The sequence below is a fragment of the Accipiter gentilis genome, chromosome 17, assembly GCF_929443795.1.
Source record: "Accipiter gentilis chromosome 17, bAccGen1.1, whole genome shotgun sequence".
NCBI lineage: Eukaryota > Metazoa > Chordata > Aves > Accipitriformes > Accipitridae > Astur > Astur gentilis.
The window spans coordinates 30273667-30293668 of record NC_064896.1 but is presented as its reverse complement, the minus strand read 5'-3'; the positions used below and the strand labels follow the sequence as shown (position 1 = coordinate 30293668).

Here is a 20002-nt window from a genome sequence, read left to right as displayed (position 1 = left end):
TGTGCGATGCATTGGTACCTGCTCGGAGCCATGGAGGAGAGCGGATGGGGCAGAAGGCTGTGGGTGGATGGAGAGGTGTTTTGCAGATGAGGATCAGCGGGTAGAAAACAACATGGGATATGGATTAGTTTCGGGGGGGTACAGGACCAGGGAACAGCTCTGGGAGGGATGGGTGATGCTGAACATGAGACTCCCTCCTGCCTGGGAGGGCTGCACAAAGCTCGCACAGCCATGCCCTGCCTTTGCCACTGTGGGCCTTCCCAGTGGGCACAGGCCTCCAAGGAGCTTTGCGGGAAGGGCAGGACAGGGAAAAGAAATGCATCTCCTCAGCAGGTCTGGGAAGGGAATGGCACACAGTGAAGAGGGAGAGACCTTGCCAGTGCTACTGGGAGGGATGGTGAGCAAAGGCAGTGGATGGCAGCTATCCCAGAGCAGCGGTCCAGGTGTTTCGGAGCAGCTTGCTGTGGTGCTGGCAAGGTAAGGACTTGAGGTCTCTCTGTCCCCATGCAGCCCTGGAGCAGGGTTGAGCACTGCATGGGCCACATCCTTCAATGGGGCTGAGCCCACACCCGGCAGCCCCTTTGCATGGTGGGGAGGGGATGTAGCCCGACTGCCTGCTCCCGAAGGGCAAGCCAGGGCTTTGGGTCTTGCTGGCTGTTGTGTGGACACACCAGTCCACTCCAACTCCAGGCAGTGCTAGGAGGATTGCTGGACTGGGAAAACGGAGCTGGAGGCATCCATTTTCTTAGTCATCCTCCCTGGAGGAGAGGGTCACCTGGGGTTTTCAGTTCTTCTCATATTCCTACTTGGACATTTATCTTTTTACTATAGCAGGGAAAAATGTCACAGTGACAGCTGATTGCTTTAGGTGTTTTAATATCCATCTTTACTGGCATTCTCCAGCCTCTCTGTGTACATCCATTACTTTGTCAATAAGGATAACTGGCACAAATAAAGCTGCTCCCCTTCCTGTCTCAGCTCTGTGGTTTAGGGAGGCCCAGTGACTATTTATTCAGGCACACTGGCTCCGGCTCCAAACAGTCTAGCACCCAAAAATGAGAGCTCCTATTTTCCTCTCGGGCTCAGCATGGCCCTGTACCTTTAATAGCATCTTTGGTTTATGTAGTCTGACCTGTGACTCCAAGGTTAAAAAAGTAGCATTCAGGTCCTTCATTTCTCCTTGTCTTTCTTTTTGCTCTTTCTCTGGCTGGTCAGTTCGCTGAGCTTCTTGTCCAGGCGCTGCTGGAGATGGGCTCTCTTGGCTGGGTCCAGGGACTTGTCTTTGGAGCTGCTCCCGGGATAGAGAACCCCTTCTCTGCTGATCCTCTGCCGTGCGTGGGCCTTGGCCTTCTCCCCGCAGCCATGAACCTGGTGGAGAGAGAACTGACACTGGTGGCAGCTAGGAAACAGGGCAGCGATCGTATACTTGGGAATAAGGAGATTTTATTCCTGGAGCCTGGAATTACCCTTCCACCTGCTTTGCACCCACCTAAAACCACCTCCCATTTATTTATAGCTCCTCTAACAGAAAACAAAACATAAAGATAATTTTTGTCCTTCTGGAATCTGCACAGCAGGTAAGTCATCCTTTTGGACCATTTAAGTGCCTTCTTCCAAAGCTTTAAACATCTGGGGAAAACTCACACTTGTCATGTGAAGAGCTAGATCTTTTACGGTTCTTGCATGAGGGCTAGAAATAAAACTGAGCTCCCGTTTATGTTCTCTGCTAATACAGTATGATTTCAAGGGAAAAAGGAGTGAAACAGGAAAGGTGACTTGGGAAATAAGAAGAGACCTTTTTAGCCATTTATCCGCTGCTTTAATGTAATTGGATCTATCTTCTCTACTGGAATAAAAAAAGCTTCATAATGCTAATTTTGTGCAGGTAAACCTTTTCCAAAACCAGTCTGCACTGAAGTCCAGACTATGTTTAAGGTGCATTAAGCCAAGTTCAACACCGTTCTGAATCATCTCCACTAGGTCTTAAATTAGAGATCCTAAAATTTTACCCCTTCTGCTTGGTCCATCCCAAAGTCACTTGATGTTTTCATGAACATAAGCTGATCTGAGGATCCCAGCCCATTCTTCTAGTGCTGTGACAAACCTTCCTGTCCCTGTTAGCACTGCTGGAGCAGGCTGTCAATGGCTGGGAATAGCACACAGCTCCTAGCCAGGACTGGGATTTCTGAGCCTGCTGCCTGATCTAAACCGGCTGTAGCTAACAGACCCTCCAGACCAACTTTAAAACGGACAGTAACTCCTGCATCAGTAGGTGCTGGAGCGCAGGTTGACCATCAGTCATTGGGGTCTGCTGTGCTGTACTGGGTGGGGATGGGTTCAGCAGCTGGGGGCTGCTAAAGGGGGAACATGAGCTCTTTCTGAACAGGGACCCTCCATATGCAGAGGCTCCAGCTCCTCTGAGATGGCTCCAGGTATGTGCTAGCCCCTCTTAGGGGACAGGAGGTCCCAGGTTATTTCACATCAAAGCCTGACAACACCTGGAAAAAGGGCTGAACTTTAAAACTCAAGAAAAACTTGTTGACATGGACTTTATTCTTCCAATTATTTCTCACTGGAGTCCTCATTACAATTCAGCAGGGAGAGGCGATTCTGCAGGAAATAAATTTATATCCCAACTGGATTGTGAATGACCATAAATGCAACTATTCTTTGCCATGGAAACAGATAGTACTTGACAAGGGGAAAAAATCTATGCTGAGGATTTATAGGTTGGCTTACTAAATGTTGCTAAGCTCTGGGAGGCTCCACATGGCAAAGAACTATGCCCAGGTGATGTAGAACAGGGATGATGGGCACAGGAGGCTGTGGCTGAATGGAAAATCGTTAACTCAGCCTGTGTACTCATCACAGCCACCACCCAGCCACATCAGCTCTGCCCACAGGACTCAAACCCCGAGGCCAGCTTACCATGAAGCATCACGCCACCAACCCTGGAGGCTTAAACTTACCTGCCTGCCTCTGCACCCAAACAGAAAGATGAAGCCTGACACCAGTTTAAGTTTAGTTTCCTTCCTTCCCAGATCTGAGGAGGAAAGGGCTTTCAACTAGCTACGGAAGAACAGCAAGGAAGAAGCTGTTGGTTCAGTGGCCATCACACTACCCCTCCCACGGAGGTGCAGGATGTTACAGGGCTGCTGAGATGCCTGCTTGAGAGTCCTCCACCACAAGAAAGCAGAGTAGAAGAGGCTGAGGGACTGCTGTCACTCAGATATGGATGGGAGCTAAAGCTGAGGCTGCACAGTGTGGAGCAACTCATCTCCAAGCCAGTAAGGCACTTAAGGAAATGCCTAATTGCTAACCAGGCATGCAGCACTGCTCTGTATGGGCTCAAGCCTTGACTTGTCCCCAGGTTGCAGAGGGAATCTGCAAAGAGCTAGGAATTGAGTGTCCAGGCTCCCTCAAGTCACTGCCTTAAGCTCATGCCTCTTCATTTCTCCTCTCTGCCTTATCTGCACAACCTGGGAGTGTAAATGCCAGAGAATGGTATAGAAAGGAACAAAGCAAGAGGGGGAAGAAAGAAAAAGCTCTCAGGAGGAGGGGTGCAGAGCCCATGTGTTAATGCCTGGCAGCCCTTTCTAACTGCAGCTCTAGCAAAAGCTCTGACAGAAAGGGTTCTGCTTTTAACTCCTTGCAAGGAAATCCTGTCTGGGAAGCTCAACAGGGAAAATTCCCATGTTAAACCCATGCTGCTTGGCACATTCTACTCCTCTCCAGCCCCCTCAGTGCTCAAAGCCCTGGGCAGGCTGCCTGGCCCCACACATACCTCCGGGATGTGATGGCTGAGGCAGTAGCGCCTATTGCAGTGAAGGCAAAGCTGTCCCAGGGTTGTAACACTGGCTTTGCAGCGGGGGAAGCCACAGGTGTTGTCAGCTTTAATGGCAGCAGAAATCAGAGCGTCGATATCTTCTTCTGCCATGCTGTTTGCTCCGCTCTTAACTGCTGGCTTTCCTGGGGAGAAGACAGGAATAGCCCATGCCATTTAACCACCTCCTTAGAAATCGAGAACAAACCAGAGCAACCCACAGCTACAGCCTGGGCTAGTGAGAAGCAGCATGGGGTCCAGGGAGTTGCTGTTTGCAGTGATTGGGATTTCTGCCCTTATGAGGTCCATCATGCCAGTAAACTCTGGCCTGTGTTCAAAGGCACTAGCAGGAGCTCAAGGCTCCCACCTGCAGCATCCTTGGGTATCTCCTGCTGCTAAAAGGGGGCTGGGGAAGAGGAAGGGACCATGTCTGGCAGGGAGGACAGTAGCTCCTGGCTCTGTTTTCCCCTGCCTCTGTTTAGGAGGCAACTGCATCCTTCAGTGTGGGCCAGGTATTCCTCTTGGTCCCTCTCCCTACCTTTGGGAGCCTCCAGTCTAACTCCTGAGCCTCTCTTCCTAGGAAAGGGTCCCTAATGTTTTTCTTTTGACTTAAGAAACATGCCTCCAGGCATCCAAAACCCCTCTCCCCAGATGCTGCAGCCAAGTGATGCATGCTCCTGCCAGTTCTCACATCTCTGCAGTGAAAAGCATCAGAGCTTTCCAAGAGCCACATCCCATGCTCCACATGTGCAGACAAATCCCAAGGCCTGGGGATTAAATAGCATGATCCATTCAAGGAAAACCATTAATTGTTCTGGTTACGAAGAGAGTGACCTACCTTTGGCTTCCCTTTTGTCTTTTTTCCTGCTGCTGCCCTGAAGACTGGCACTGGGCTCCTGAGCCTTCCGCACGGCCTCCTCCTGTCTGGCTTTCTCCCTCTGAACTCTCTCCAGGTGCAGGGTTTTCAGGTCCACTTTTCCTGAGCCCTCACTGCTTCCTCCTGGCTCAGCAGGGACAGGAGTTTCCCTGCTGGGATGTTGTGGCTGAGGAAGGGGGAGCTGCTTGCTGCGGGGGGTGGCTGTGGGTGGCGAAGTCTCAGCAGGCTCTTTCTTGCGAACGCTGATGTACCGGTCCCTCCCTTCGCCGGTGCTCACATGCTGCAGCCCGTACTCCTCTGCCATTAGGTGAACCAGCATGCGATCGTGAGAATTGAGGGATGGGGGGAAATCCAACTGCATGTCACGGCTCTCCAGGAAGGCCACCAGCATGGCCTTGAATCCATCAGCACTGCCTTTTGTCCCTGGGCTCTCTCCCCCAGGTCCGCTTGTGTTTGGGGAGAAACTCGCTTCTGGCTTCTGACACCCTGGTTTGGTTGCTGCTGCTTTGAGTTTCTTCCCCAGAGGCGGCTGCTTTTTGGGGCCAGATGCTGCAGGAAGCTTTGCACCTTGCTGCCGCTCACTGCAGTCTTGAGTGTAGTTTTCGGGCACGAGGTTGTCGAGGTACTCAAAGGCTGTGCGTACTTCCCCATACTGGCTGAAATAATCCACCAGCCGCTTCAGAAAGGTTTGGTTGCTGACAGTGCGGGTGTCGCAGATGACAGCCACATGGCGTCGGGCGCGGGTCACTGCTACATTTATCCGCCGGTCTTCCGCAAGAAAGCCCACTTCACCTGTGAGAAAGAAACCAAGGGATGAAGGACTGTCAGTGGGTACAACGTTGGCTCCAGGTCTAGATTTGGCCCAAATGATTGAAGCGTTGCTTAGCTGAAGGGTGGGAGTCAGTATTTGCTGGGCTCTGGTCCCTGACACGCCGTTACCTTCATCTTTCTGCCTCTGTTTCACCACCCACCAGCCAGAGCTAGGGCTTCCCACTTAGCTCCCAGGGTCGGGAGGAGGATGGGTGGTACATGGAGAGGAGAAATACTTTCTTGGGTGGCCCATGACACAAGGTCAAGCTAGGACCTGGGAGAAAATACAATATGGAGAAACGTGGAAGAGGTTCTCCTTGTAACAGAAAAGGAACTGCAGGTAAAGAAATATACCTGGTTCTATACAACCCCCTCCCCCACCTGCCCCAAACTCTTGGCAGGTTTAAAGTAATAGCCATTTAGGAAACTCTGCAAGGTTTGCTTCTGCTCTCTGACTATTTTGTCAAAGAAAAGCAGTAAGAGCTAGCAAATGCCAAGATGACTCAGTGAGGATCAGCTAGCAAGAAGGGTAGTGTGGGCAGCTTTTGAGTTTCCAGCTCCTGGGGATAAAGAGGAGGCCAGTTGGGAAGAAATTAATGTCTCTGCCGGTGTGGTGACCAGCCTGGCTCTGTTTCTGCCTTGTCTTGCTGTGGCTGAGCAGTCTAGTTTGTACTGCCTTTGAGGAACAGGGTGTGGGTGATTCCCCTCTCTGTGCTCTGCAGCTTAGAGAACAATTTCCATCTTCTCTGGTGTGGTTTTGCCTGACTGCAGGGGCAAGTCCAACTCCTCTGATCTGGCAAGAGGGTTTCCTGCTGGATAGGTAATGGCTGCAGAGGGACAGGCATTGCTGGTCAACATCCCTGGCCTCCTCTGAACTGAGAAATGGAGCTGCAAAAGGGTATGGATTTCTCCCAGGGGTCTCAGAGGGGGCTAACAACATCTCTTGTGCCCCACGCAGCTCAGAGCTATGCCGAGACACCAGGCCCCCAGGAAAGCAAGTGATTCCTGCACCGCATCTGAGCTTTGGCTGCTCGCTGTGCATGGGAAGGGGTTGGGGGACGCACGCCTTCATGGACGACACCAGCTCCTACTCAGCAAAGGCGAGGTGAGTCACTCATGAATAAGGACTATTCTTAGTCCTGTTCCCCACCTCCATTCTCCCCACAATGCTGCTTTTCTTGCTCTAGGCTTTCTTAAAAAAAAACAAAACAAAAAAACAACAAAAAAAACCTCCTCCTCCTTCCATCCATCCTTTCCCCTTTTTTTGTTCCTAGACATCAGCACTCCCAGCACATACACAGTGTTTAATCTTCAGCAGCATTAGCAGCAAAGGTAGTGCAGCAAGGGATGTGTCTCACTGTGGGTTTGAAAAGGGCAGTAGTCCACACACGGGAGAGAGGTGGTTTATGGAGCAGTCCCACTCATGCCCTCTGCTTGAGCTGGCTGCCACAAAACCCTTCAGCATGGGTTCACCAAAGGAGACTCACAACTCCAGGGCAGCAGCTTTTTTCCAGCTATTAACTTTTGCTGCAGCTGCTGATAGGAAAGAACTCAATTTTCCGCTCTAGATTTTGTTCCCAAAAGAAGCATTTTCTGTGTATGACTTGTAATGCCAGCTCCTGCTTGCTTTCTTCAGGGAAGTGACTCAAAACAGGCTCCAAATCCAAGAAACAAGCCCCCTAAATTTTCATCTTTTGCAGGATCTGCTTGGCACTCCAGTAAATGTGATGCTAATGTGACTTGTGCCATTCTTAGGACCCCAGTTTAATAATTCCTGAGACCTCAATAGCCAGCAAACCTTCAAACTAAACAGTCCTAGCTTCCATTTTACCTGCTGCCTAGCATGGGTGCCTTCCTCTGCAACTTTGACAGCAAATATATTTGTTCATTAAAAAAAAAAAAGAGAAGGCTGAAAAGGAAGGTTCTTGACAGTAAATTCATTCAAAGCAAAGTGCTAGAGACCATCAGAACTGCAATTAAACCGATGAGCAACCTTGGAGCAATCACGCAATTCCCATTTCTTTCCCGTTCCCATTTCTTTCCTGTTCCCCATGGAGTAACTCTCCAGCAGGAAACTCTTACCTTTCCTGTTGGATCTCACAAGTGACAGGATCACTGCCTCTTTCTCTCTTCCTTGGAAACCATCAACTGATTTAATTTCTAGTTCTGGGTACCTGTGGCAAAGGTGCTCTCTTAGCATGTCCACCTGAAAAACACACAAAAGATGTGTTTTAAAGAAAAGTGCAAGGTGGAAAGGATTAAAATGGCACTGTTTTGGTAAAGTCCCTTCCTCTCAAACACACAAGGATGAGCACTCGCATCTCCTGAAGGTCAAGCACTGAATCCTGAGGCTGGGAGTGGAAAATACCTGTCTGACACCTCTTCCCTCCATGGCCTCAAGCTGTTTAAATGTGGTGAAATTGGCCACAAATGCTGATTATACAGTTTGGCTCTGCTGACTTCCACTTTCGTCTCTCTGAGGATGTTTTGGTATCACTCCTGAAGATGTTGAGGTTTGAATCCACCTCTGTGCATTTGCTCTGCATGCACGCAGAAAGAGAGGGGAGATGTCAGGAGAGGGTCATCTCACCTGGAGGTTGTAGGGGGCTACAACAGCGATGTCTTTTGTCTTCACACCAGCTTCCACCAAGGCTTGGATGTGCAAACCGGCCAGCTGCACCTCCCCTAGGGCAGAAAGCAGAAGAGGCGGTGATGGGAAAAGGCTGGCAGGTAGAGGCCGAAGCCACTAGCTTGGACATGCCGTGACTTGGAGAAATTTGCCCAACTCCCCTTAAACAGTAAGCATAGGCTAAGGAAAGTCCTGCCTGCAGTCCAGCGTTGCATGGGGGTAATGATTCCCAGCTTGGCTTGCTTGGCTAGATGGTGATGTGCTATGCAACCTTGTTTCTAGGACTGCATTGTGCTTGCTTCTTGCCCTTCCAAGTCACCAGCTCACTTAAACTTAAGAAGAGCTTTCTTAACAGCACTTGGCTTTCTCTGGCCTTCCCATATTAATCTGAGAGATCAATGATAATCCAATGGCAATGGATTATTCTTCCTCTGAAGTGAGACCCTAGGCCTCACTAGAAATTCTCTGTGCTGCAACTGAAAAAACTCCACCCTTCCTTTTAATTCTGCTTTTTCAAATCCCCGCATTTCTAAATCCCCATGACCAAATAAACAAGCTTCATGCTCAGGTCCATGTGCTCAGACCTTCCAGAGACTGCAAGCAGCCTGCCATAAACAGCTGGCTATTCAGGATGGTGGCTGGTTCAGAGAGATCTAGTGAGGGCAAGTTAAATACAAATGTGAACTATTTCACTGGTTTATTGGCTGGTCTGACTTTACTCTCTGTTTTGCAGCAAAACACAGGTATAAGAATCAAGAATGATGCTCCAAAAGGCTGCCTCCCAAATTTTGGGAGACGTGCATTTAATCCCCTGCTCAAAATCCCTGAGTTATCGTAGACAAGTCTTTTTGGCTCTCCATTTGTGGACAAGAGCCTTTCTCTGTTCAGCAGGGCCATGGGGACTGGCATATGGAAAAATGAGAGGCACTTAAATGCTGATAGGTTTTCAAACAAAAGAAGGTAAAATATATTTAAACTGGTAAAAACTGTCCTTGTCTTTTACAGTCCATTTTCCCTGTCTTGCAGAGAGAGACTTGAAGCCTCAGAAATCTGTTGCTGGCATGAGATCTGCACTGGTGAGTAGAGAAGAAAACAAGTGAAACCCTGAAGCAGGCAGCCATGTTGCCTGTGATTTGGCCATTGGGAAAAGTGCATTGGAAAAAGTGCAGGCAGCAGCCAGGCAGGCAGGGGTGGCCATGGGTGAGGTGGCAGGGCACAGGCACCACAAACAGAGATCGGTCCCCTCCAGGCACTGCAGAGCCTTTCTAGGCAGTGAATTTACAATCCAGGGGAAGATGTTGCCCTGAAAGAAGAGTCTTACCTTCCCCAAAACCAAGGCTATTTGTGCCCTCCTAGCAATCCTTTTGCTGACAGCCTTCTCGGCTAAAAGCTCTCCCTAATGCTTTTAGGAGAGCTATCTCCATAATAAGGTTGGGATATGTGGATTGTCAGATGAATCACCAGATTTTGGACAGCCCATGTGCAATACCTCCTGGCAAAGGTCCTCTGTGAGCCTCTTAAGAGCTAGCCAGCAGATGTGGAGATGCCAGACTAAATCTAGAGGAGCATGAGTAGTAACATCCCTGAACAACAAATCACAACCACCTGCCCTGCTGTGTAAGTGAGGACACAAAGGAGGTAGCATCATCATTTTCAAAGTTCTCCTGCTTTATCAGAATAGCTATGGAGCCTGACTTTACACTCAATCTTCATAATGAAACCTATTTTTTAAGTCAAAAACCAGCAACAAACTCAATGTCTTAAGAAAATTCATGGAGAAGAGCAATATAGGACTTCATGAAAGGAGCAGAGGACTGGGAGGCAATTCTGAGCTACATCTACAGCCTTGCACTCTGCCTGATACTTATTTGCCCTGCCAACTTGTGTAAAGCATCTGTTGCAGTGATCCTCCACCCTGTCCTAGTCCACAGCATGGTCTCTGCAAGGGAAAAAGGTAGCCAGCATGGCCACCCACAAACCACACACTGTCATCATGGCCCTGTGGCCACTCCATTCTGGCTCAAAGTCCTTGAGCTTGAGGATTTACAGAGGAAATGATCTCTCAAATAAGCAAGGCTCCCTGTGGACCCCACCTTCCCCCTGCTATCTGCTCTGGAGGGGGACATCTCTGGGACGTGGCTCAGCTGGTGCAGTGGCCAAGCCCACGGGAGGCTGAGGACCTGAGACAATCAATTCTGACCAACAAAATTTTCCAAACGATGGTACCTGGATTCCCCTTAGACTGTTCGTCTTCCACTTCCAGCTCAAACAGGCCACAGCCAGCAGTGTCTATAAGCAATAAGGGAATTGTGGTCTCTTCTGTAGAGGTGACGCCCGGCAGGTCCCTGCGCAAGGTATTTGGGAAAGGGCCAGTTAACAACACTGAAATTATGCCAAAGGGATGATCAGTTATGCTGTTGCTTACTCCTCCAAACAACACTGTAAGGACAGAGGGAAAACATAGCTAGATGTTGCTTCTAAGGGACAAGGCTACAGACCAACAGTGGTATCCTGTGGGGTGAAAACGCAGGAAAATTGGCTCTGGAGGTGGTGAAGAATGATAGAAACTCAGAACTGAGGTTCCCTCCTTTCTGTTCTACCAAGCTCTGGTCCCCTTTGCATCTGCAGTGATGCTACTGAAGAGCATGTCGTGCAATAACTAAGCAGGGCCCTTTAGTTCTGGTGGGGTCCTCCGGCTTTCAGCTCCAGGCTCCCTGGGTTCAGTGCCACATGGCAGCCACAAACAACAGCACAGCAAGTCCCAAGAGGCCCAGGGGAGCCTGGCAATGTCAGAAAGCCATATCTGAAAAGCCATTATTGCTCTGCACCATGGGATTGCTGCTTAAATGCTCTCCCAAAATGCAAATGAAGAGCTGAGGGCCCCGGAGAGTCTCAGAGAGGCCAGCCAGCAGTGCTGAGAGCTTTCCCATCAGCTATGCTACACCGACCAGTTATTACAATGCAAGGGTACAGTGTGTGGGTGTTAGTGTCTCGCTTAAATGGTCTTGAACAGGAAAGATATGCAGACCTAGGGAGATGTGGCAGCTCCTTTCTGTTTTTTACGGCGTAGAGAGGGAGAAGGAGTGCCTGAAGTATTGCCAGAGATTTGACAGCAGTGCTGTCGGGCAAGAGAAGAAAGCGTAGCACAAGGAACCACAGAGGAATTGGGGTTTCACATCATTTCTAGATCTAAAGCTGCTGCATTAAAAAAAAATAATTAATAAACCATATTTTAATACCCAAGGAAGTTGTTAGCTGAATTCACAGCCTAGAAAGAGGACAGACAATGGATAGCAGGAACAGAAAGCCTGGAGATGGCAGGAGAGCTCTGAAACAACAATATGTTACTGTACATCACGTACAAATCACAGAGAGCTCTGACTCTGGAGACTGCAAATAAACAAGGCAGATGGCAAGCCATCAAAAAGGAAAATTACCTCCAAATGACAGGCAGGAAAGTGAGGGTAAAGGCAGTTTCCAGTGCAAGACAAGCCCCCAGCTGCAGCCTCTCCTTCCCAGGACTCCCAGCACTGCATGTTTGTTCCTCTGCATTTGTATGCCACTAACTACCCTTGCTTCCCATGGACTCTGGACATTACTCACTCCGTTGACAACAAAAGTCTCCTCTCTTGACTGAAACTCATTTTTCTCCTGTCTGAATCTATTGCTGTTGTAATGCACAGCTGGGAAGGTACAGAGATCACTGCAGCTATGACAGGGGGCCAAAGCCCCTGCAAAAGAGCCCAGGATGCACCTTACCCAGTCCTACAGAAAACCAGAGCCCAAAGGAAGAGCTCTTCCCCTGGCTTTGGGGATTGGCTGTCTCAGCCCAGCAACTGGATTCAAACAGAGGCACAAGGTACCTTCCCCATTTCTAAGGACTGTTGGGACCAGCAACCAAATTTACTTTCCATGATGTCTGGAACGGGCCTGCTTCCAGTTCCCCATTAGAGTGTTTCCTCCCCTGTGGTGGGCACAACAGGTTTCTCTCCCTCTCTTTGCAACATCAAACCTAACAGGCTTCCCATCTCCTTTATACCTGCCTTGCTTACTGTCCTACTACTGTCCACGTCTGTGCAGACAAAAGACTTTGAGCAAAGCCAAGTTCCTATGTAGATAATCCTGATTCTTTGCCTACTAGCAGTGGCCACAGAAAGCCCTTGCAACACCTCTCAGTACCAGGAAAAATCTCGACCCTGGGAATGTCGCTTCAGAGGAGTAATTATCTACATAAATCTTTCAGATGACAGGAGAATTCATGCTCTTCCAAGGTAGCGAGATTATAGCAGAACTGGCTGTTACCTTGCAGAAAAGCTGTCCAGTGCTTTCCTATCCCTTCAGGATGAAGGGGAAAGGCACTTCTCCCACCTCCTGCAAACTAGCCCAAGCTGCAGAGATGGACTTTTGTTCCTGGGGAGATTCTTGGTCTGTGATGATAAACCAGGTTGACCCTGCAGCCAGAGACTGGATTCAGGCTCAACACACTGCCCTAGGACATCCAGGCATCCTGTGCTTCATCGGCAAGGAGGTGATCCCAGCTGGGTGAGTTGCACATCGTAACCAAGGGGCATTCTGTCTTCTGAACATCTTCCAGGTCTCTCACTACTGTAGGGGTTCCCCCATATTCCCTATCAGCGGGGGGGTGTTAGCCCCCAAAAAAGTGCTAAGGTGTAAGTGCACTTACACCTGACACTGTGCTTAGATAAAAACTGACAGCAGAAACAGCTGGTGATTTTCAAACCATTTTCTCACAGACTGAGTCACAAATCTTAAATGTGAAAAATACTGCTTGCAGCCTCCCTGACTTAATTCTGGAGATGTGTGGGGGTTTCTGATGTGCTTTGTCACCCATTTCAGAAGGAAGGGAGATTTGGGAAGAAGGTTTTGCTCCCTTGGAAATAATCTGCCCCTGAAAAGATACCGCAGGAAACCAAAGTATCCTTTTTTGAGATAGGATAGTGGTGCAGAAATCTGTAACAGATCACAGACAAAGCATTCCCAAGTGCCTCCGATGTCAGAGCAAAAGTTGGTAAGGAAATATGAAGTCGTTTGAAGCAGAGCTGCACTTCTTTTTCCAAAGATCAATCTTTGTGCTTCAGGTAAAGGAGATGAGACTTGCATCAACAATGCTGCTCAGGGAAAGGTCGTGGTGGGAGTGCAGCCTTACTATCAGACATTGGGGATTATACCCTGGAAAGTTGTTCTGAATGAAAGCCCACTGGTATCAGGCTTTACAAGTTCAGCTGGACCAAAAACTCCCTGCCACAATTTGTAGCACAAGGTGGTTGCACCTGGACCTCATCCCAGCTGTATGTCTCAAGACTGGGATGTGCTTCTTCAAGCTTCCCCTCTCAAAATGGCAACCCAGGTCATTGTAAATTCAAGGCTAGAATACAATTGTATGGGCTGGCTTTGTCAATACCAGAGGTGTGGCGAGAGCTACAGTCTGGATCACTCCAGTCAGATCTTTCTTCAAAGGAAGAGCTCAAAGTGCTTCCAGCAGAGATGGAGATCCCCCTCCTCGGACAGTGCTTTGGGACTCTTCAGGTTCCTCGCTTATCACCCCCCAGCCCTTAGGAAGGATGTAACAAAAAGCTACAGACCCAGAATTTGTCAAATCCTGTTGCTGCAATTGCAGCTGTAGCCCAGGCTTTGGCTACTTTCTGGTATGAGCAGGTAACTCCTGTTGGCACTCACCAGTCTTCCACTTCCCTAGGACGCTTCTGCTTATAAGAAAGCTTTTCCTGGAACTATCAGAGACTAAAAATTATTTCTTGCTCAGGTAAGGGATTAAGCAAATCATTTGGCCTAAGCCAACAAAACACATGAGATGCTCACAAGTATCATGAAGGAATTTTTGCTAGCAACCTAAACATGAAAAGATCATGGTTCAATGCCCCTGCATTACCTGGTCCTCTAGAGAAACTTTACATGGTCCAGTGCCTGAACTGAGGATGGCTGCATTCATGCGACATGTCAGTAGGGCTGTAGACTGGCAGGTTTGATTACGAGTTTAGAAACCAGAAACTTTCTGCAGAAAAAGGCCTTGGGCAGGGGACTAAGCTGCACTGCAGACTGGAAAGAAAAACATTCACTCCATCAGCTATAAAAATAACCATAAAACTATAAAATAACCATATAACTATAAAAAGTCGCCTAACTTCAGCTTTTCAATTGTTTCCTATATTAACGGTTTCAAGCTATTTTGCCTGGGGTTCTTTGCTAGTTGCTATTTTTAATTTCCAAAGTTAAATGGAAAACCAAGCATAGCAAGGAACACAAACAATCAAGAAGAGCGTTTTGTACAGCACTGGTCCTGGAATTAGATCTGTATGGCTAAAACATTGCTGAATTAGCCCCATCCAGCTCAGCTGAGCTCCTCCTGGCACTGATGAACCAGACTTGCCTACTCTTACCTACAGATTCCACCACGCTCACCCATAAAATTATGTATGTATACACAAATGTATATAAGCCAAGATAGAAGTCAGCATAGCTTCACTGATGTAAGTTGAACTGAAGCCTCGATAGTCCTGAAGCTTTAATACAGAGCATGCTGACACAAGCAGAAATCCCCACGCTCACTGCAGTGGGTGTAGACGAGGGTGCCAGGGCTGTCTCAAACACAAAGCTTGCTCTTCCCATCCAGGTAGTATTCACACTGGTCACAAGTAAGATTATTTTGAAACAAGTAAGATAAAATGGCCTCTCCAGCTATCTCTGTCCAAAACGGGATCTACCATGACTTGAAGAGATTCTAGTGGAATATCAATCTTTTTGACTCCTAAATATTTGCATTTAAAAAAAAGTATTGCTAAAAATACAATAGCTTTATGCAGACAAGCATTGTGATATTTTATGCTTCTCCAAGTCCAACAGAGAGAATTAATGTTTTCCCATCCACCTCCCTGAACTGCACTGACTGCAATTTTAAAAAGCACCAATTATTGACAGTCACAGCGTGTGTTGGCAAACAGCTCCCTGTCCCAGGATGCAATAGAAATGAAATGCTAGTCAATTCCTTTAAATTACCAAAGAAAGGGAAAAACGTTGCAGACAAGGAATGCATCAGATGCCATCAGACCTGCCTCAGGTGCTGTCCTGGCAGTAAAACTATCCAAGCTGGAAAGGGAACCTTGCTTTCTGATCTTTGTCAATGTTGGGACCAATGATGGGACACACACACTGGCCCTCATAATCACATGGACATGTGGAAACACAATAAAAGACTCATGTCTGGTTCTACCCTCAATGAGAGCTTGAGGTAGAGAAAGACTGCTTGGGGTATGCCTGCTGCAAATCAGGCCTTCACCTATTCTCACCAGGTGCAAGGGGATCTTACTTTGTTACTCATCATACCAAAGGAGGAAACAGAAGTTAACTCTGCATGACTGCTTGTTACATAAGAAAAAAGACAACTCCCCCAATTAATGTTTCCTTGATGAAATAAAGGATGAAACAGAAATGCTATCTCAGGGCCAGGAGGAATGGAAAACTCCATCATAGGGAAAGGACAAACCTTGCTTGCAGTGGGATGAAAAGGACATCTCTGCTCATACCAGTGAAGAGCAAGTCACTTACTTGAGCAAATGCTGGGCTACTGATGGGTGAGCAGTGAGACGGCCGCTGTACATCTCCAAGGAAGCCCACTGCATGATGGTCTGGTGCATTCGGTATTGCATTGTCAGCATCTTCACTATCTTCTCCCCGTACTTCTCGATGAGACGCTCCATCAAGCTGAGTGAAAGGCCCTTGGCAGCAGCCCTACATGGGAAAAGCAAGTCAGAAGTGGATATCTGTTCTGAAGTGATGATCTGAGGTACGGCTGTAACCCTCTTTGGACTAAAGACTCAATCAGCATCTCACTACAGATGCAGCCCCATCAGTGCTGCAGCTGGAATTGAATGCAGTGTTGATCAATGCTAATGGCATTAAGTTGCTGTCAGAGCACCTGCAATACCTACTCTGGACCCTTCTGAGCACCCTCCTGTAGCTCTGCTGGGATGGTGTTATCTCCCTGGCCTTCCCGCTGTTTGACTTTGGTACCGACAGATGGTGGAAAGGGAGCAGGAGAAGGCTGCAGGGTCCCAAGTGTTATATTTCAGCATAGGCTCCCCAACAGGGTGAATACCCTCAGGGATAGATTTCTGTCTTGCATGGAGATCAGATCAGCTTGAACACATCAGGGTGGAGAGACGTCTGCTTTCCCTTTCCCATCGGGAAATGCCTAGGGGTGTTGCCATTGTAATGCAATAAATGCAAACAGTATCGGCTATCCCTGCCTGCAGCAGTCACTTCTCACACCCAGATCTGCTCAGTGTGGTTGGAATAAGATGAGTGAGTATGCCCAAGATCTCTACTTGGGGAAACAACTTCTAAGCTCATCCCATCAACATCCTTAGTCACAGTGATCGTAACAAGCTCTAGATACTGCATCTGTCAGTCTAACATTACACTCACGTTACTGCAAGCTCACCAACAGCATTAGAATCACCTAATGCATTAGTGTCAGAGCTCAACCCCAAATCTTGAAGCGCTTGATGCCAACAGAGCCAGACCTTGCTAATGTTTCATCAAGATACTTGCCACTCAAGGATTCTCATTACTCCTTGGCCACTCACCCCAGACTAACGCACTAATGCATTTCAGCGCTTATTGCTTTATTATCCATTAAGAAAACCAACACCCCATCACTTCTGGCAAAGGTCCCGTGCTTCTATCTGTGACGCAAATTAATAAAGCTCCTAATGAAATAAGCCTTCCAGGAGCATAATTGCTTTCTCTTTGCCATACAGAAAGGGTTTGTTAGAAGCATCGCCTAACGGTACTGTCTGAGGAAGAAGAACAAGAATCGTTGTACTTTGATTTTGTGTTTTGAGCATTTCAGAGCATAAAGAGTTTTCTCATACTGTGTGTCCAGCGCCTTGTACAATACTGTGGTTCATGGTGAGGGGTTCTGGTTGCTACCAGAACACAATGAACAAGCACGAAGATGATGAAATGATGATAGAGAACAGCTCGGGAAAATTATTTCCGTCAAGGCTAAGGGGCACAGCACGCATCCAATTACTGCCGTGGGAAGCATTACATTACATTACAAGGCACCACAGTGAGTGTCTTGTTTGCTGTACTGGCCAGCCCTGAGACGTTAACAACAGGGCACTTGGTAAATATAACAAGAGACTGCAAATTCATTAAAACTGCAGAAGAGAAAATTGAGGGTAGATCTTTCCGAGAAGTTGAGTCTCATTAGCCCTCCTTCTTTCTAAATCACAGAATGCAGCACATGGGGAAAAAATGGGTCATAAACTCTGAATGGACACAACTGCAGGACATTGGAGACAGTGGTGCTTTTTCAAAGGCTGTTGTAACGTTAACAAGCATTGAACAACACATACAGGCGCAGAAGCCAGGAGGAGGGTTGGCAGGTTTGCAACAAGGACATTGTGCTTTACGGAACAGAGGTTTCCAGCTGTGCTGTGCATTTTGCTGCTGATCATGAACCGCACTGAGTTTGGCCATGAAGCCTTTACAGCTTCCCAGCCCCAGCGTTGCTACTGGTATGGCACAGATATACTTACAGAGGTCTTTACGGTACTAGCTGAGAGCATGGGAGAAAAGCAAGGGGTGGGTGAAACAGCAGTCTGTCAGAGGTGGGCTGGGTTTTCAGGAGGGGAAGGGGATTAGGTGGGGTGAGGCGAAAGAGCAGGATGTAGGGCTGGGGAGCTTATTTCTGTTATCAGGAATTAGCTTTTTTCCTTCCAGGCTCACAACTGAATGAGAAGGCGCTGACAGCCTGATCCTCCCAGCTCTGCTCTGCCCCACGGGGTGTGCTAAAAGGCAGCCTTGATCGCTTGGGCAAGGAAGAAAGGAAGCAGTTTTAACAGGGAGAGCTGTCTGCACTCAGGCACAAGCACCTACCTGAAATAGCCGTTCCCTTAGGAACAGTCCTTCCTCCAGAGTGACCAAGGAATCTGGAGATTCAGAGCCCACCTCTCACTCAGTCTTTACCTAGAGCGTGACCACTATCACCAGGGTAAAAATGCTTCTGGTTCCTTCCACCAGCCATCTCCTCCTGACAAGCTAATAAAAAAGTAGGTCACATTGAGTCACCCATAGGTAATCTGGCTCTCGGGGCCTAGAGGCCACCATGAGGCTTTAACTGCCCTGACCAGCCTCAGCTGGGACCTACACCCTCTGCCCTTGGGTTCCATTTAAGCTCAGCACTGGCCCTTCAGTCCCTGCCTGAGTTATGTCCTAGCTCTGCCTCCCAAAGGGAGAGATCTATGGACCTTGGATCTATGCTGCAGGTCAGTTTGATCCCGTCTTTAGCTGTATCTTCTAGGTGGATCCTGGACCCACATGATGGCTTTGTTTCTAGCCCACCTCCTGATGGGACCCCCTGGATGGACACCAGACCTGCTTCATAGCTTGCTGGAGCTCTTGATAAAGCCCATTACCAGCCCTTGGCTCTGCCCACTGTCCTCAGACCCCATGGGACTGTGTCCTGTTGATGATGATGCCGCTCCTGGCCTTTGCTGCTGCCAGACACTGGCTGTGTAAGTCCTATCATGCAACTTAACTGAGAAGCGAGGGATACCATAGTAAGGTGCTCTCAAAGTCTTAAAGGGATGCAGCAGGCTTAGCAGCCTTACCAACCAAAGGTACCTCCCATTTGCTTTTGTCCTTTACTCCCCTCCCTTGACTCACAAATTCTTGCAAATCTAAGAGCAAGCCTAAAACTGTTTTTCATGCAGAATTGGTAAGAAAACCCTGGTGTTTTTTAAGAACAAATATTCTCAAGTGTTTCTTGTAATGATATACAATAAAGCATGGGGGAGGCATTAAACCTCACAACAAGCCTTAGAACTAGTGCTCTTCTATACACTAACAGCACAGTTTCCACTGCAGGGATCTACATGAGGTTATACACTGCATTAATAATGAGGATATTAAACTGCTTGCAAATACTTCACCTGTTAATAAATTTCCTGTTATTTTACTGCTTAATTAATTCCTACAATGGTTGATTTCTATGCCAGCAAAATCATAAGAGCACTGAGCAAAAGTTTTTTAAGTATCAATTGCTTTAGAGAAATTAAATTGGGATAGGAGGTTGGACAGACAGAATCACACATCTGATGCTCAGGAGTATCTACTTTAAAGTACCTAAAGTAAAGCTAAAATTACCGACATAAGACCACAGCAGTCATTATTTGCTGCTAACCTGGTTTCACCTTGCTTCACATGCAGGAAAAGGATGTACTTTGTTTGAGTGCACCTTCCTGGGGTGCGGGGTACCAGGATAGATTCTGATGAGGGAGGATGAAGCCCTGCTGCTCTTCACAGGTAATGCTTCCCTCTCCAGTTCTTAGAAGAAATGCTACACGTTAACAGTGATAGCTGTAGCCAAGTGGAACCAAGTATTTCAAAGGCTATTGTGCCCACTGTAGTGTGAAATATCCTTTATGGGCTGGGTGTGAGGAGTCGGCCTGCCATGTAGATGTCAAGAATAATCATTACTAGGAGGAACAAATAGGAAGTGTTTCCCATGGAGGGATGGAGCTGTGCACTCAGTCATGTTATATCTTTTCTTATTCATCCTCTGGATAGCTGATCTCCTCCCTAAGAGACAGAAGGAGACATTGGTGTGACTCTGATTTCTACTGTACACCACCAAATTCAGACAGCAAAGTCTGGAGAAGGATGTCACTGCGTTTTCCTACAAGAACTCTGCATTAAGCTCTTGGATGGCAAAAAACAGGCTGAGGCTGTTGTGGACACACGAAGTATTAGCTGTCCTTTGCTTTGTGCCCTAGGCTTTTCTATCCTGGTGTAGGTTTAAGAGGTTTCACAAATAAGT

The 20002-nt window shown here is 47.9% G+C and overlaps 1 protein-coding gene across 1 annotated transcript in view; it reads right to left on the bottom strand.

Moving 5' to 3' along the window:
• Window positions 1–39: 39 nt before the first annotated feature.
• IGHMBP2 (immunoglobulin mu DNA binding protein 2) overlaps window positions 40–20002 on the bottom strand; it is a 47216-nt gene continuing 27253 nt past the window's right edge. The window contains exons 9-15 of the mRNA XM_049821380.1: window positions 15721–15903; window positions 10366–10484; window positions 8101–8195; window positions 7593–7716; window positions 4662–5492; window positions 3785–3969; window positions 40–1368 (exon numbers count right to left, since the gene is read on the bottom strand). Of these exons, the coding sequence (XP_049677337.1) occupies window positions 1171–1368; window positions 3785–3969; window positions 4662–5492; window positions 7593–7716; window positions 8101–8195; window positions 10366–10484; window positions 15721–15903 (1735 nt within the window). The 3' untranslated portion in view covers window positions 40–1170. The remainder of the gene's footprint in view (window positions 1369–3784; window positions 3970–4661; window positions 5493–7592; window positions 7717–8100; window positions 8196–10365; window positions 10485–15720; window positions 15904–20002) is intronic.